General features: G+C 33.6%; 3 protein-coding genes and 2 long non-coding RNA genes across 6 annotated transcripts; 3 read left to right on the top strand and 2 right to left on the bottom strand.

Moving 5' to 3' along the window:
• LOC130510267 (uncharacterized) lies at nt 1-833 on the bottom strand. The gene is made up of 2 exons (XR_008943949.1): nt 459-833; nt 1-374 (listed from the first exon to the last, which is right to left on the bottom strand). It is a non-coding gene; the product is annotated as an uncharacterized LOC130510267 (long non-coding RNA).
• A 1,751-nt stretch (nt 834-2,584) lies between these two features.
• LOC130510251 (uncharacterized) lies at nt 2,585-3,277 on the top strand. 2 transcript variants are annotated; one of them, XR_008943932.1, is made up of 2 exons: nt 2,585-2,981; nt 3,090-3,277. It is a non-coding gene; the product is annotated as an uncharacterized LOC130510251 (long non-coding RNA). The 2 variants fall into 2 exon arrangements; XR_008943938.1 differs by having other exon boundaries at nt 2,585-2,999.
• A 989-nt stretch (nt 3,278-4,266) lies between these two features.
• Nucleotides 4,267-4,909, bottom strand: LOC108858109 (uncharacterized). Its single transcript, XM_018632088.2, has one exon. It carries the CDS (start codon nt 4,662-4,664, stop codon nt 4,431-4,433), a length of 234 nt encoding a protein of 77 aa, XP_018487590.1. The 5' UTR covers nt 4,665-4,909; the 3' UTR covers nt 4,267-4,430.
• Nucleotides 4,910-7,393: 2,484 nt separating this feature from the next.
• LOC130510235 (uncharacterized) lies at nt 7,394-9,752 on the top strand. The gene is made up of 2 exons (XM_057006652.1): nt 7,394-7,866; nt 9,343-9,752. The coding sequence occupies exons 1-2, from the start codon at nt 7,549-7,551 to the stop codon at nt 9,511-9,513; spliced, it is 489 nt and encodes a 162-aa protein (XP_056862632.1). The 5' UTR covers nt 7,394-7,548; the 3' UTR covers nt 9,514-9,752.
• A 1,056-nt stretch (nt 9,753-10,808) lies between these two features.
• Nucleotides 10,809-11,857, top strand: LOC108851843 (uncharacterized). Its single transcript, XM_018625315.2, has one exon. It carries the CDS (start codon nt 10,898-10,900, stop codon nt 11,717-11,719), a length of 822 nt encoding a protein of 273 aa, XP_018480817.2. The 5' UTR covers nt 10,809-10,897; the 3' UTR covers nt 11,720-11,857.
• The last annotated feature ends 4,083 nt before the right edge of the window (nt 11,858-15,940 follow it).

Here is a 15,940-nt window from a genome sequence, read left to right as displayed (position 1 = left end):
AATAAAAATTAATTAAATATTAGAAACATAATTAAAATTTAAACTCGTTTATATATTTAATTTTTTATTAATGTAAAAAAAGAATATGATTTACAAATTAAAAGTATAAACCAAAACCTAACCAAAACTAAACCAAAACTAAACTAAAACTAAACCAAAACTAAACCAAAACTAAACTAAAACTAAACCAAAACTAAACCAAAACTAAACCTAGTAAGAAAACCAGGCCTCCTCTTTTCTTAACGCCGCCGTCGAACCACGGATAGCAAAGGTCGTGGAGGCCTCCAAGCTTCTTCATCTTCTCCTTTTTTCTTGTTTTTTCTCCACTGTGTTTATGTCTCCCCCACCTCCTTGCTTCTTAGAATCCACTCAACCTGACAGAGCAGACAAGATTTTATGAAAATCAGAGGCGCTTCTCTAACAGTCTCAGTCTTGGTGTCTCGTTAGTCGATGGTTACCTCCGTTCGGAGGACGATGGGGTTCTAGGGTTTGTCTCCGACGGCGCTGATTCTTCTCATGGGCCGGCGCTGTAGAGGGCGTGTTCTTCCTTGGACTTTGAGCGGCGACTCTCAAAAGCGAGATACAGAGGTTGAGGATTCTCTTGACGGAGCTTGGCTGGCCTTGGACGCCCCGGTTCGGCGAAGTCACGAACGTGATTGCAGGTGACTTGTGGTGGTGAGAGACGGTTGAAATAGGAGAGATGGTGGACCTTACGCCATGGATGGTGCAGAGAGAAGAAGAAGAAGAAGAAAAAATGAATCTGTTAGATGAGATACAGAGAAAAGCGTTCACTGTTATTAAAAAAAAAAGAAGAGAAAAGCTTACAGAGTAAGCTAAACGAGAAAGAGCCACATTGCATTCTTAGCCATTGATTTATGTAATCCAATGGCCAAGAATAGAGATCCCAGATTTTAAGAATCAACCAATAAGAAATGAGCACTAGGATAATGACTTTAAAATAAGAGTTTAAGGTTTTTTTATCTACAAATGGTTTGAACTTAAAAATAAGAACATATTTAACATTTCAAATATAAACTTGTGTGATTTGAATTTTGTGATTATATAATTAAAAAAAAATGATTTGGTAGTTTTGTGTTTATTCAAATTTTAAGGTTTTAAGTTTATTGTGTTTGTTTAGGGTTTAAGAGTTTAAGGTTTTTTTGATAAAAAAAGTTTAAGGTTTTGTGTTGAAATTCTGGGAGTATACATATAATAAATTTATTTTGGTTTTAACATGTATGTTTTAGTATTGAAATTTTAGAACTATCAAATATGAAGTTTAGGATTTTATATTTAAGGATTATGTATAATACAGGGTTTAGATTTAATGTATATAGGTTTGATGTTTAATTTTAAAATATTTAAGTTTATAATTTTATATTTAAGATTTAGAGTTTAAGTTCTAAAAGATTATAAAAATTATTACTGTATTAGTGTTTATTTTTCTTTTTCTTAGAGTATAGGGTTCAGTTTGTTTAGGGTTTAGGGATATAAAAAGTACGTTATTGTAGCGTTTATTATTCTATGTGCTATTAAATGTATACTATCATAGCGTTTCTAATTATGCCGGTCTATCATAGCGTTTCCAAAAATACAAACGCTATCTAAAACTAACGGATATGTCAACCACAGCAGAAAGCGAAAAAACGCTATCCTGTTCTGCTATTAAAACGCATTTTTCTTGTAGTGTTAACACTATAGTAACATGTCCTGAGAGTTAAGTTTGCACGATAATAAGATGAGTTGTCATACAACAATACCATTGGATGGGACATGGTGCTTAGTCGAAATCCAACTCAGTTAGGATGGTCAAAGTATTGCTAAAATCTCACTTTTTACCGGTGATTCTTATCCATCCAAAGATTGAAAGTGCGCATAACATAAGTTCATTTGAATTGCCTTTTTGACTATATCCACTCTTCCACAAACAAACAAGAGATTCATACAGGTTATATGGAATCGTTTACTATTCACTTTTCAATTTGAAAATGCAGGTAGTTGAAACGAAAATATTTAAATTAAAAATAAAATTTGTTAGAAAAGGATATAAACGGATAAGATAAGTCTAGTTAAAACGAAAATATTTTAACTAAAATTAATATTATTAGAAAAATATATAAAAAGATAAGATAAGTCTACATGATAGGGCATTTTGGGTTTAATTTGGGGTATTCCAAACCTATAAAAATATCTAGATTAATCTTTAAAAATATATTTAGTTCATGGATAGACCTTCCTTTTAAATATGCAAATGGTTGTAAGCATAGACATATATCTATGTTAATGTCTACTTATCATTCGATCACAAGATCCCACACAAGGTTTTTGGTTTGATCTTTATGGATTTTAAGTTTTTGGTTAAACAAAATCTTCCTCGGTACGATCCTAATTGATTTGTTGTAGACGTTCGATTTTCGTAGCAAAAGCCAAAAGAATTATTCATTTACGAATTTTCATAAAAATAGGTTTTGTTATGATATCAGTCATCTCCTATGTAGTGTAGCTCTGGTAGATGATTCTTGAAAGTTTTTTTCACGTGGCAAAACACGATTATCGTGATTTGTGAGGTAATCCTAAAATTACATATCCGAATAAAATTGGGCCTGAATTGTTCCACCCAACTACTTCTAAGCCCATATAAGCAGCCCCAGCTGCAAGGCCCAAACCAAAAGCAACAATAATAGTACTCGGCGGAGACACGGTTCCTCAAAAGATTCAGAACCACAAGACACACAGTCTCAGGGAACCAATCTGTCACGCTTCGACTTGGATCAATGTCCAATCATCAGATTGCGCCAGAGATCAATTCCTGGGGAGAGACTTCAGAGGAAGACTACTTCAATCTCAAAGGCATAATCGGCTCCAAAACTTTCTTCACTTCCCCTCGTGGAATCAACCTCTTCACTCGTTCATGACTTCCTTCTTCATCTCCGCCACGCCGCCTCATCTTCATGGTCCATGGTGAAGAGAAATCCAATGAGGTACAGTGAGATACCGAGGTTAGGAACAGTGATGGAGCTACTTAGGGTTACGGATTACTTGGGGAAGAAGCTAAAAAAAGATGTTAGCATTCCTTTCATTGTGTGCAGATGCTGTGACTGATCCTGAGGAGTGAGGTGAATAAAGAGTTGTACGAAGATGCCAAGAGTAAATACAAGACGTTGAAGATCTACGAAGGGATGATATGCATTCGATGTTGTTCGGTGAACCTGATTACAACATTGATATAATGTTGTGTATATTCATATTTTATCAATAAACAATGTATTTGAGTTAATTGTGACTAGAAACTGATATACAGGTCAGGTCAATTACATGGTTCTTTATAATTGTGAATTTCACTCTTTTTACAAAAGCAACCTCAGCTTTCTCTATCACAAATTCACAATAGATAATCCAACCATTGATTCATTGTATATAAATTGATTGAGATGAAGCTTTTTTGGGCATTGCATTTATGATACACTGGTTTGCTTGCTGATGAAAATATTGGACCACTTGGTAAACAGTAAACAAGAGATGCGGTTGTGTTCTTAATGGTGGTTACTTGTTTGGCTTATATTCTCCAACATGTGTACGGTTCCTAGAAAGCTACTTGTGAAAGGGGCTATTGAAATTGATTTTCAAGTTTGTTGGGTGTTTGACCAACGAACCACAAAAGTTGCTTCTTTGTCTACTTATTTCACTGTTCTTTAATGTACTTCCCAAGCTCTGTCTTGCTTGTATATCTCTCAAGTCTCAACTAACCAGATAGGTAGCTGCAAAAAAATGTCCCAAAGAATTTGACATTTATTATAAAAAAGTGTTAGGTGTGAGTCAAATGTTCTTCTCTTTCAAGTATGCGGTTTATATATGGATGCCAAATAGATTAGTCAATAAACATAAATCCATATTCAAGGTGATTTAAACACAAAGCTAAACTAATTATAGTAGCATTTAGTCATGTCTAACCATATGAGAATCATTGTTCCCCATAAACTTTTAGATTTACGGTTAGTCTTGATACATGATACATCCCATGTTAACTGTTCATCAAAAACTTAAAATGGTCGAAGAAATACGAGTAGCTAAGTACCAAAAAAGTGTTTCGTGATCTTAAATAACTATTTTTTTTTCATTATTTTTCAAAGTGTTCAACAAGTAATCACGGTGTCTACGTTGGAATTGGCTCAAGGATTAGTAACAAAAATGTTTCATAAATAACTCAATTTTTAGAAGCTCGGCTCGAGTTTAAGAGAACCAAAGCTTCCGATCATTTGGAGTACATTGTAAACAAAAGGATTCAAGTTTTGAGTAAAATAGTCTTACACTGGAAAAAACAAGAGATGACAGAAAGAAGATGGAAAATGACAAAGAGAGAGAGAGGGAGACACTGAAACAAGTGTGGACTGTTTCAAAACTGTAACCGAATGAGAAAGAAAGAGAATTTGTCAAAATTTGACAGAAACAACGTAAATCAAAGTAATCCTGCAGTGTTTACAGTCGCCGGATAATCTCTGAGGAACATCTCCTCCATCGTCGAAGTTCAAGGCGTAACTAGATGGATCATACTGAAACATAGTCTGTTTCTTCTTCTTCTTTGTCTTCATCACCGCCTCCTTTACTCTCCTGAACATCTTCTTTCCGTACTGATTCAGCGCCTTGAAACTACCCTCCAATCTCATTTTACTTAAAGACAATGGAAATAAATCACTTTCTGGATAGTAAAGCTTTAAAAGGGTCTTTATAAATGGATGGAAGTTTAGGTCTTTTGGGGGTTTTAGCAGAAGAAAAAGAAGAGAGGGAGAGAAGAAAAAGTGAGCAGCTTTTTTTGGTAACTGAATTCGTGCGAGAAATTTACATTTTGGGGGTCACGAGATAGAGACATAACAGAGTAAGAGGAAGAAGAAGAAACTTTGGGCAGAGTGCCTCAACATCATTTTCGGATACTCTGTTTTTTTGTTCAACTGTTTGGTCTTTGTCTGCTACTATCTCAACGAATCAAATATTCTTTTCTTTTAAAATTTTAAACATTCTTTCTATATTTTTCCACTACTGAAAAAATAAAACCAAAGTTGTGTGAAAATACTAGAAAATAAGACATTCTTTCTATATTTTTCCAGATTATCAGTGCTTGTAGTTTCATATTTTTCTAAAAAAGTTAGTATTTTATAAGTATGTTATACATTTTGGGTATAAATATTAAATTCTAAATATGATTATTGCTAGAGACTAGGGTTAAAGTGCCAGATAATCTTGGAGGTAATCAAATTTGTTAGTTGAGTATTTCGCAACGTAACACGTATAAAACGTCTTAGTTTGAACATCAAAATAACATATGCACCATGGTGGGGTTATTTCAGGTTGCTAACAAGTTTACAGCGTTGGTCTTATAAAGATGATCATTGTACTATACACTGATTTATTTTATTTATTGAAATAATCCTGTTCAAAAAAATCCTAATTGGTTTAAATTTTATCAACAAGTTTGTTTTTTTTGTCATCTTTATCAACAAGTTAAGCAAAGACAATTTACGAAATTAAATATTCAGAGAAGTTCTAGATTCCCTTACAAAATCGTTGTTGTCATTTTAAAATTCTAAACATATTCAAGATAGTCTAATGTCTAAAATTCATAATAGTCTAAACCCTCACTAGTTGTAGTTAAGGCACTTTTCGTATATTATATATATATCCATCTTATTGAAACAGAGACATTCTGTTGGACCTGACATTTATTTTGTAAGTTTTTAAATTAAATACACATTTATACTTTATAATTAAACATACATTAAATCACTAATGTTCATTTCTTTATACTACTATCAATGTTTCCAAACAATATATTTATTTCTTTATAATACTATCAATGTTTCCAAACAATATACTTATTTCTTTATACTACTATCAATGTTTCCAAACAATATATTTTTATACTACTATCAATGTTTCCAAATAATACAATAATTAATCTTAATTATTTTATATCTATCATTTTCTCTTTAAAATTTTGTAGAAACGTCATAATTTCATAAATTGCAAAATAGTGAACTTTAAAATTTCGATTATAAGATTACAAATTATGAAACTTTTACAATTTAAATCCAATTAGATTACATATCGGTCATCCATCAGTTCAATCGGTTAGTCTCGGGTTTTAGTGATTTTTTAATATGAATATTTTAAAAACATAAATTGAACTGTCAGATCTCCGGATTAACCGGTATAAATCACAATCGGGTTGAATTTAAAAATACTGATTTAAATACAAAAATATTTTAAATACACACTCTTTAAAAATTACCAAAATATTTGTTAAATTATTAGTAAAAATTTTCATCGTAAAATATCCCGCGCTTCAAAAGCGCGGATCAAAATCTAGTATATATATTAAGCAATGAAACATTTAAGCTACACATTTTTAATTTCTTATAATAGAAGCTATTATACACTGAAAGATATTCCATATATATGTAGCTGATGTAACAAGAGAGAAATTGGTACAAAACAAATAAGTATGAACAAACACAATAAGTCATAACAGGGTTTTGTATAAAACGAAGGTGAATTACACAAAAAGATATTGTTACCAGAGATATCTTTCCTCACTAGTACCTTATCAATTATTGAACTCCATGCACGATGGATTACTTTTACTGGACTTCCAACGCTCATGCGCATTAGCTCTGAATCTTGGCTTAGATTTTGACATGTATTTCCATCATTCTACTTTTAACTTTGTGGAAGGAATAAAGTTAAAAAAAAAAACTGTGGAATGGAGTTTGTTCTCCCTTGTGAACTGTGATGCATTGTATTGTCCCCTCCCCTCTATCTCTAATCTTGTTCCAGCACATGTGTACTTTTTATTAAGAGCATCTATTTGCTTGCTTCTTCTTGTTTCTGCTGCTTCGGTTTCGTTTACAAAACCTTCCAGTAAACCAAGAAAAGCGACTAATCGGATTAAAGTAGTGTTTATTCTAGGTTTTCGTTTAGATCGATCGTTGTATAATTCTAACAATAGTAAAAGTATTAGTATGTTATTTCTTCTCGTACTTCTCTCGACAAATGGAATCACTTGATTTAGATCTGCAAAAATAAAGTACTGACTTAATATATTACGTGTAGTTTATACTTTTAGGATAAACCAATTATGCTTGCTAAAAATAATCATCCAGTCACGCGTGTCGTTAATGGTACAAAGTATGTTCGTCGTGATCAAAAAATATAAAAGTGAAAGATTCTGCCTATACGTATGCTATTTGTTCATTAATTAAACTTTAAAAAGTATAATTAGCAAACAAAAAACACTATTCTCTTTGTAAATTTTGCAGGGAAAGCTGTGCAGTAAAGGACAACATGTGTGTCCCCGAAAAGTTACAAATTTTATTTAAAATCCCAAAACTTTCACATTCTCACATATCAGCCCCACTTTGCTCCCATTCTTCTTCTCCTTCTTCATCTCATAGCTCACTCCCCCTCACCCTCACATCTCTCTCTCTGTCTCGACACTAACGAACTCTCAAAAAACCAAACAACACTAAAAGCTTATCTTCTGTCTTAATATCAGAAATGAGAGAGCTTGAGCGGTTGAAGACGAGCATGAACCATCAATGGCCACCCATTGGAGCTCCGATGAATCTCCGGCGAGAAGAGCCGTGGAAATCTCGATTCGACGACTCAGTCAACGCCGTCTCGTTCGGGTTCGTCGCAACAGCCATTCTCATCTCAATGTTCCTCGTCATGGCTATCTTCGAGAGACTGATCCGGACCACCACCACCACGACCACTACTAACCAAGATTCCTCTTCTGGTCGGGTCCTTTCGGGTATGGATTCTCGGGTCGGGTTTAGTGGTGCAGCATCTAAGCTAGGTTATCAATCTCCAAAGGCAAGTACTTTACTTTTCGCTTCGCAAAGAATAAAGTCGTAAACATAGATTCCTTAATTGTCGCGTTATTGTCTGATTAGTACTGTTAAAGTGAGTGTTAACACTTTGATTCCTGTCAAATCTGATTTTGACACGTGTGATGAACATCTGGTAAAAGCAAAACAAGAACTAAAGAAAGCTTTATGTTTTTTCTTCATTGTGTGTTTTTAGTGATGCGAATTGGTGTAGACAAAAGGTTTAGCTTTCGATTTAATTATTCCAAATAAAAGTTTACATCTTTTAAGTTTGGGGGTTATTTCATTTTGATGTGAACACGTTCATCATTCCAAAAGGAAATGAAGAAAACATCATAGGGGTTTTGATTCTGTGTACTATTTGTGTATTGAAAGAGACCCAACATTGCACATGCTTTTACATCATCAAACATTTAAAGATGTCTCATAAGCTTCTTCACTCACACATGCATACACTATTTGACTATCTATATAGATGTATATATGGTGATGCATTCATTGATTTCTTTCGTCATTCAGAATCTCCTGTTTTAATATTTTTTGGCCTCTTCATAATGACTAAAGGAGACAAGAAAGAGAAGTGTAATAAAGTTCTGTTTGTTGAATCGTTTGTAAGTATTGTAACGCGTATATACAAAAACTATGCGTGTTGTAGATAGAAAAAATGAGGTCCAACGTCTACGTCTAATAAGCCCATGTGTGACTGACATTGCCTAGGAACACAAATGACCCCACAAGCTTTCTTGAAACCTAACATCCCTCCTATTCTAGAGTTAAATCATGTTCATGTGGATTAAATGGAGGCTGCATATAGTCTTCTTGACTCTATTGTCATGTAACCCAAATGTGAACTTGAATGGAATTAGAGAAATTAAGTAACACTTTAAATAGTTTGTTTTTCATTGTCATATTGTTGGAATAATAGTTTCATGGGGACTTCGTTGTTCCTCGTCTATTTTTAATATTAAATAGTAGGTTAACATTGGTCAAAAACGGCCATTGAATCCCACTTGTGTTTTGAGAAACAGGTCAAAGATTGAATTAGGTCTTCTTCCCTGACGATCGTGGGATCTCTTTTTATACCTTTGTTTTCTTGTTAGACATACTGGTTTGATAAAGACTGACTGACATTTATAGATTGATTTTTGCATGATTATGGAACAAACCATGTGATCAGAGACTAGATAGAATAGAACCATTCCAAGACATGGGAGGACCCATAAATGTAAACTTAAGACAAGTGTGTTTGCCCCTTTTCTTGCTCTTAACTTGAATTTCTGTTCGGGAACAATGACACATGTTTTAGATCTGTCATTGTCTTCTCCCACTCAAATTTTCGTTTCCTAATGTTTTTGTTGGCTCATGAAATAAATTTATTATGAGAATCTTTTGCTTCTATCTGTTTCTGTTTTTGTTTTGAATTTTATGAATTGACTGATTTTCTGATGTATTAAACATTCAGATGACTGTATACACAAACGGTGTATCGGTATTGATGCCAGGAGATGATATCCCTACTTTCATCGCGCATCCAGCGCCCGTGCCATGTCCTCAACGCATCATCTCACCGTCTCAGCATCAACATAGCTCATCGAGTGATTCTTCCAACTCAAACTCCATTCAAGAATGTTGAAAGACTTGTTTATTTTATCTCGTATCACCACCACCATTGGCTTATTAAAACATTTCAAGCCACCAACCACACTGAGCTGAGTTGAGTTTGGCATCTGATGTTTTTTTTTCTCCTGATGATACCGCTACATATATTGGGTTCGGGAGATTATCTATGCGTATTTTGTGTACATAGGCATTATTAGGAAACTGGTTTATGCCCTTAGCATAATTAATCATATATATTCAAGATTTGCCTCTCTTTTCTTAGAGCTTCTCTGTCATTTGCTAGTTGCATGAGAAGAGAAGAGAAGAGAGTGTGGTCACTTTTTCCTTCTCTATGATTTGGAACTTTACACACACAACTCTGTCTTCATTCCTAAAAACAATTCTCAATGGAGTTACTTCAATCTATATTTAAACTGTAAATCAACAGTTCGAAACAAAAAAATCAACAGGTAAATTGCTTGTTATGCAAAATGGGCTTGGGAACTTGGGTTTGTGGGTACACTGTTAATCTTTCTTTGTGTTGGTGAGTGAAGAATCTGTAATGTTTTGGATTTTTGAATGCAGACCTTTTATTTTTCGTCTGGTCATTCTTAATGGTACTTCTGTCATATGTTGTACAATTATTTTTCGGAAAAGTTGACTTATACAAGTCTTTCACATGTATGACTTTTTATAGAGTCCACGTATGTTATATGCTTTTGCAACAAAATAAAACTTTCTATTTTTTCGAAGTTTTAAAAGCATGCGTATCTTAACTCGTGAAAGAAGACGGATTGAATCAGAGTCTAGATTTCCCAGTTTGGATTGACCGAGTCCGCACAATAAGACACTGCAAAGTAAGGCGTACGAATTCACAATCACCGATGAAATTGTACTCATAGATCGTATCAGCACAAACTCAGTAAGATAGATATCAATATTAATTACTTGTCGTACTGTTTTTACTCAGTAAAAAAATGAAATATGTCATAAGAAACAAATCTTTTATGCTTAATTTGCCTGGTGGTGACTGGTGTTTTGTACATATGGGAGTGGTGATAGCAGGTTTTATTTGGTTTGCATGACTAGTCATTTTCTTAAATTTAATTCAAATAGCTTCCGTAGTTAACGATATAGCCACTTGCTAGGTGGCACACAACAATTGTATGTTAGAAAAAAAAAGACTTATTATCCTGACTCTTCACTGTTATCAACTCATCATTAAACTTTTTTTTTGCCTCACTGTAGTTTAATAAATAAAAATATAAACCTTTGGTGAAAAGTTAGTTTTTCTCACTTAATAAATCCAAAATATTGCCGATAAATACCCATACATGTCTCCCAACACATCAAGTCTGCTGCAGGGATCATAACACAGCACAAAAGAAAATAAAAAAAAAACTACGCCGGTAACTATTATGGGTTGTTGCATCTCCGCCACAGCCACTGCCACCACCGACAAGAAAAATGAGCCTGACTCCGGAAAGAACACAGCAATGCCTCTAGCAGCCGTTGTCGAGGAAGAGACAGTAGTCAAAGAAGTCTTGTCCGAAACCACATTGGTAACTTCACTAAACGACAATTCGGCAATGGAAACGACGACAAACAAGGTTCCAGAGAAGGAGGAGGAGAAGAAACCCGGAGCTGTCATCGCTGATCCAGACCCGGTTTTAACCGAGAACGGTTCGGTTGAACCGGGGAAAGGATCGGAGGTCTCGGAAGTCTGCAGTTTGAGCGAGAGTTTGCTTTCTATCGTGAGTGGTGGGTACGACGAGGAAGAAGGGAAACAGAGGAAGCTGGTGGGAGTGAGACAGAGGTCTCCGGCGAAATATCGGGACCGGGTCATGGCTAATAACTACCCGACCCGGAGAACCGACATGTCTCCACGTAAGAGAAACACCGAAGGAGGAGAAGGAGCTGGTGGCTCGGTGAGGCTGGTGCCATCGGGAACGGGTCAGAGAGACCAGAGTGGAAGGTCAGAGAGGAGGAGGTCCAGGTCGCCGGCCACCAACAGGCCCGTCGTGGTGGGTCCGAGTCGGAATCATTATGCAACAAGTACGGACAATGGTGTAGCAATGGTGAAAAGAGGTCAGTCTCCGGGCCGGGTGAGACCTAATCCGAATAAAAACGGGTCGGAGCAAGATTGTCATCGTCAGTGGCCGAGTCAGAATGATTATTCTACCTCTAATGATTCGTTTGAAAATCCTCTTGTGTCGTTAGAGTGTTTTATTTTTCTATGAGATTATTATTATGAAGAAGAATATTCCGGGGAAGAATAATTCAACCGATTTTAATCCAAGTAGTAGCTTGTTTAGCTTTGTATTGGTTTTATATCTTCAAGTTATTTATCTAAAAAAAAAGTTATTTATCTACTCTCAGTAAGTCAGTATTCATATGTTTCGCAGTTTCAAGATTTGTTTGGTTGTATCTCAAATATATTTTTTTCATTTTCGATAAATTATAAGAGTAAAGATAAAAACAATAAAATTATATGAATGTATGAGTTGTTGGACGGCAAAAGATTTGCTTCTCTGACATCATAATTATATTTTCTGACAGAAAAATCAGAAGCAGGAACAAGCAAGCAGAAAAAGAAAAGCTTGGTAACTTTGACCCTCAAAAAGTTACCATGCACTAAATTCAAATAGACTATTAATATATAAGTATCTCTACGTTATCATCTTCAACTAATCGACAACTTTAACATGCTTTGTATAAATAGTAACTAGGGTCGGCCCGCCCTACGGGCGGGATGTGAACTATAAAATAATTTCAGCGGCTAATATACAAATTAAAAACATTAAGATCTGGATACTGAAATTTTAGGCATGTATATCCGGATCCGGACCAGTTATATATTTTTAAAATATTTAAACATAATTATATCTATATATGTATACTATAAATATTTAGTTTAAAATGTCTATTTTTATTTTGTTTAACATTTAATATATACTTATTTTAATGTGATGTGTTCTAATTTTTATTTGATGTATATGTTGTGAGACCATACTATTATAATTATTATTTATATTTTTTGTTGTGGGTTTTTAGTTTGATGAAAACATAATTTTATTACAATTGACCAATTTTCCTATACAGTATAGTTTTATTTTAGAAATGAGAATATCCAAATATGTTTTTTTTGTTTATTTATATTTGATCTAACTTGTATTGTCAATGTTTTTCCCTTTTATATCATCTATATCATTCACAATGTGTAATTATAAAGATTTATACATCATATAAGTTTTTTTATTCTACTTCATCTATTCCTATTCTTAGAAGAAATAAGATTAATCTTCTATATCATTTGATTGGATTTTGTAAGTTATTCTATAACAGTGATTTATATTTATATTAAAGTTTATTAATATTTTTAAAAGCATTAATACATATAGAACTTATAGAAATTTCATTTGCGAAAACATAGTTAAAATATAATATATATTTTAAATTACTTTTGTTTGTATTTATAATCATACATTTGCAAGTTAAACTATAACTATAAAATAAATAATTATATTCCACGAACGGATTTATGAGCCTCACAAAATTTGGAGTATTTTAAAGCTGGAAAAGAAAAAGAAAAATTGGAGTATCTTATATATTTGATAATATATCCAAGGTTTGAGAATACCCATAAGCGTATGGACATTGTATAGTCAGAAAGCTTGAAGTTGTAGTTGCTCCGGGTAATGCCAATGGTCGCTGGCCTCACCTGCTCGCCGACGAATAGCTTGCTAACCCCACAAGACGCTGCCTTTTTCAGAGAGATGAAGAGATCGCGATCTCCGGAAGATTATAGATTTTGCCGGAAACGACGCATCGAAGGTTTATATATATAAGGATCTAGCAGACGAAGAGCGCAATAGGTTGATTCGTAGTGGGATGGAGAATAAAGATGATTTAAGATTAAACCACAAACACCGTTACAGAATCTAGAAAGTCTCAACACCAAATGAAAACAGACGAAGAACACGAAGGAGAACATCTGTTTAGGGATTCCGTAGAACAGTGTCGATGGGCCTAGTGCCGAAGAGCATTTTATTTGCGCTGGACGAAACCCACTGCGAAGCCCATTTCGAGAGAACAAAGTTTAAGTGATACGGTGCGTATCTGATGTGTCAACTCGTGAGACTTCTAATTTATGACGTGGACGCTGATGTGTCAGCAGGAGAGATTCAACTCTCTTTTATATATAGATAAACTACATCGACAAAAAAAACTACATGAAATACTTAACAGTGGAATTATTTATTAATCCAGTCAAATAGTTGATTGCTAAACGAATCGAATATAATTCTTATGCGCATTTATGTCCCAAAACATATCAATATTTGATATCTTGGATTAGACAATTGATACTCAAAACTATATAGTAGTATATAATGAGTTTTTTTTCTATTCATAACACAGAGAAATAGACAAAAGTGTCCATGTAACAAATAACAAAAACTAATTCATCGTACATATGATCAAATTGATTGATATTTTCTGATTTGTGTATCCACAAGCACAGCCTTACTCACATCTTGTATATACAAACTCTATGAGATTCTGCTATCTTGTTTCAAATCTTAGTGTTAAACAATAGTGGGATCCTTCAACTTTGTTACCATTGAGTAAAGTCCCTTTTACACTTGAGATTTAGAATTTTCACATTACAGATACTCTACTATATTATGTTTGGTAGACCATTCAAACATTTTTTTTTCATATGGCAATTTTCTTTACTAGTTAGGCTCACCTTTTGGATAAAGCATTGTAAAGATTTTGCTTTTCAACAGTTTCTAGTATCGTGATTCGTGAGTTTTGAAGGCTATATGATTTATAACGGATTGAAATTTGGTAGGGCAGAAAATGCTGGGAGGGATCAAAACCAAATTTTTAGAGTAAAATGAAGCTACTGTGATTTTGAATTTAAGCGAAACGTTCGTTATGTGCCTTGGATCCTCAGGTAACAGGTGACCAGAAAGTACCCTTTGCATTCTTTAATCTTGTTTCGCTTTTTGGGGATAATGAGAGACCATCTTAAACATTAAGGACAATAATAAAAGCCTAACTTTACAAGATATACATTTCGCCTATAAACACTTTTTAAAGAGACCTATATTTCGAACTCACATTAATGCATCGTTCAAGTTCATAAGTCATAACTAATTTTTGTTTGTATATTAGTACTACAATGATTGTTCGCATTAACATAACGCCTGAATTGATATAGTCAACCTCTGGTTACCCTATTGACTTGAATCCTAATCCATCTTAATTTTGTTTGATATGGTGTAGAAAAACATTTTAATGGTGACATTTCAGTTCATTTTTAATATCAATGGTTTTATAGTTGTTGAACTGCTAATGATGTAGAGTGAGAGATCATGTTTACATTTGACAACTTTGATTTCTTAAAATGTTTAAAATGACTAGAAATACAATTATTCTACTAGTTTTCGGTCTATAATTTTCTAGTTGCATTTGTGAATTTAGTAAAATTAAATTTTAATTCGGTATTTGTATGTGGTATTGGTTCGGTTTAATCTGATTGGCATCTTGGTATGAGCAAAACAATGGTAGGATAGTTCTCTTCAAATATTGAAGACGTTGGGGTTGTAATCTCCTTGCATTATTGTTACTTGTGTCACTTAGCGGGAGGTATCCTTCAACTGGGCTTGACGAAACATAATCGACCATTTTTGGCCCATGTCTTCATGGTGTTGTGCATTTTCTCCTTTTGCATATAGTCTCAACAACACCAATATACTTTGTTAAGCTTAGTCAAGGTGCAAAACTAGTAGTCGACGGCTTGCATTTGCTGGTGTTATTACTCGGGTCAGTAATAATAGCTCATGCAGATATAGTCACACATGAATATAAAAAGTTAATCTTATCTCAAACGAAGAAAGCAGGCATGCCAAAAGAATTACTAGTACCATTGATTGTTCAAACCCCACCACATGACCAAAACAACAAGATACAAATTAAATATATCATTTTCTTAAGAAATTGGTAAACAGTGTAGTAAGGTGTAACTGTAAACACAAAACCAGAATTCTTAATTGTTAGTATGATTTCTACAAAGTGCAATTATGAAATCGTCTCTCTTTTTCAAAAGGTTCCACCACACAAAAATAATAGTGATAAGTTTTGAACTTTTAATATAGTAAGTGTTTCTTTGGGAAAATTGCCAAAACGGAACAAAAATTCAGCATGGTTGTCCCTATGGTATAAAACCATCATTTAGTTGTCCTTTTAGTATAATTTCTTTCATAATCCCAAAACTAACCCTTGATTAATCTAATTAAACACATTAAGCTAATATAATTGAAAACAGATAATAATTAAAAACGTTTAAAAAGGGAAAATAAAAATAAAAACTTTTAAATTTTTTAATAAAAATAAACTTTGTAAAACTTAATAAAATAAAAATAAAAAATAATTTAAAAATGTTAAATCAACCT

The sequence above is a fragment of the Raphanus sativus genome, chromosome 1 (assembly GCF_000801105.2).
Source record: "Raphanus sativus cultivar WK10039 chromosome 1, ASM80110v3, whole genome shotgun sequence".
In the NCBI taxonomy this organism is placed as follows: domain Eukaryota; kingdom Viridiplantae; phylum Streptophyta; class Magnoliopsida; order Brassicales; family Brassicaceae; genus Raphanus; species Raphanus sativus.
The sequence above is the reverse complement of the archived record's forward strand: the minus strand, read 5'-3'. Positions and strand labels throughout refer to the sequence as shown.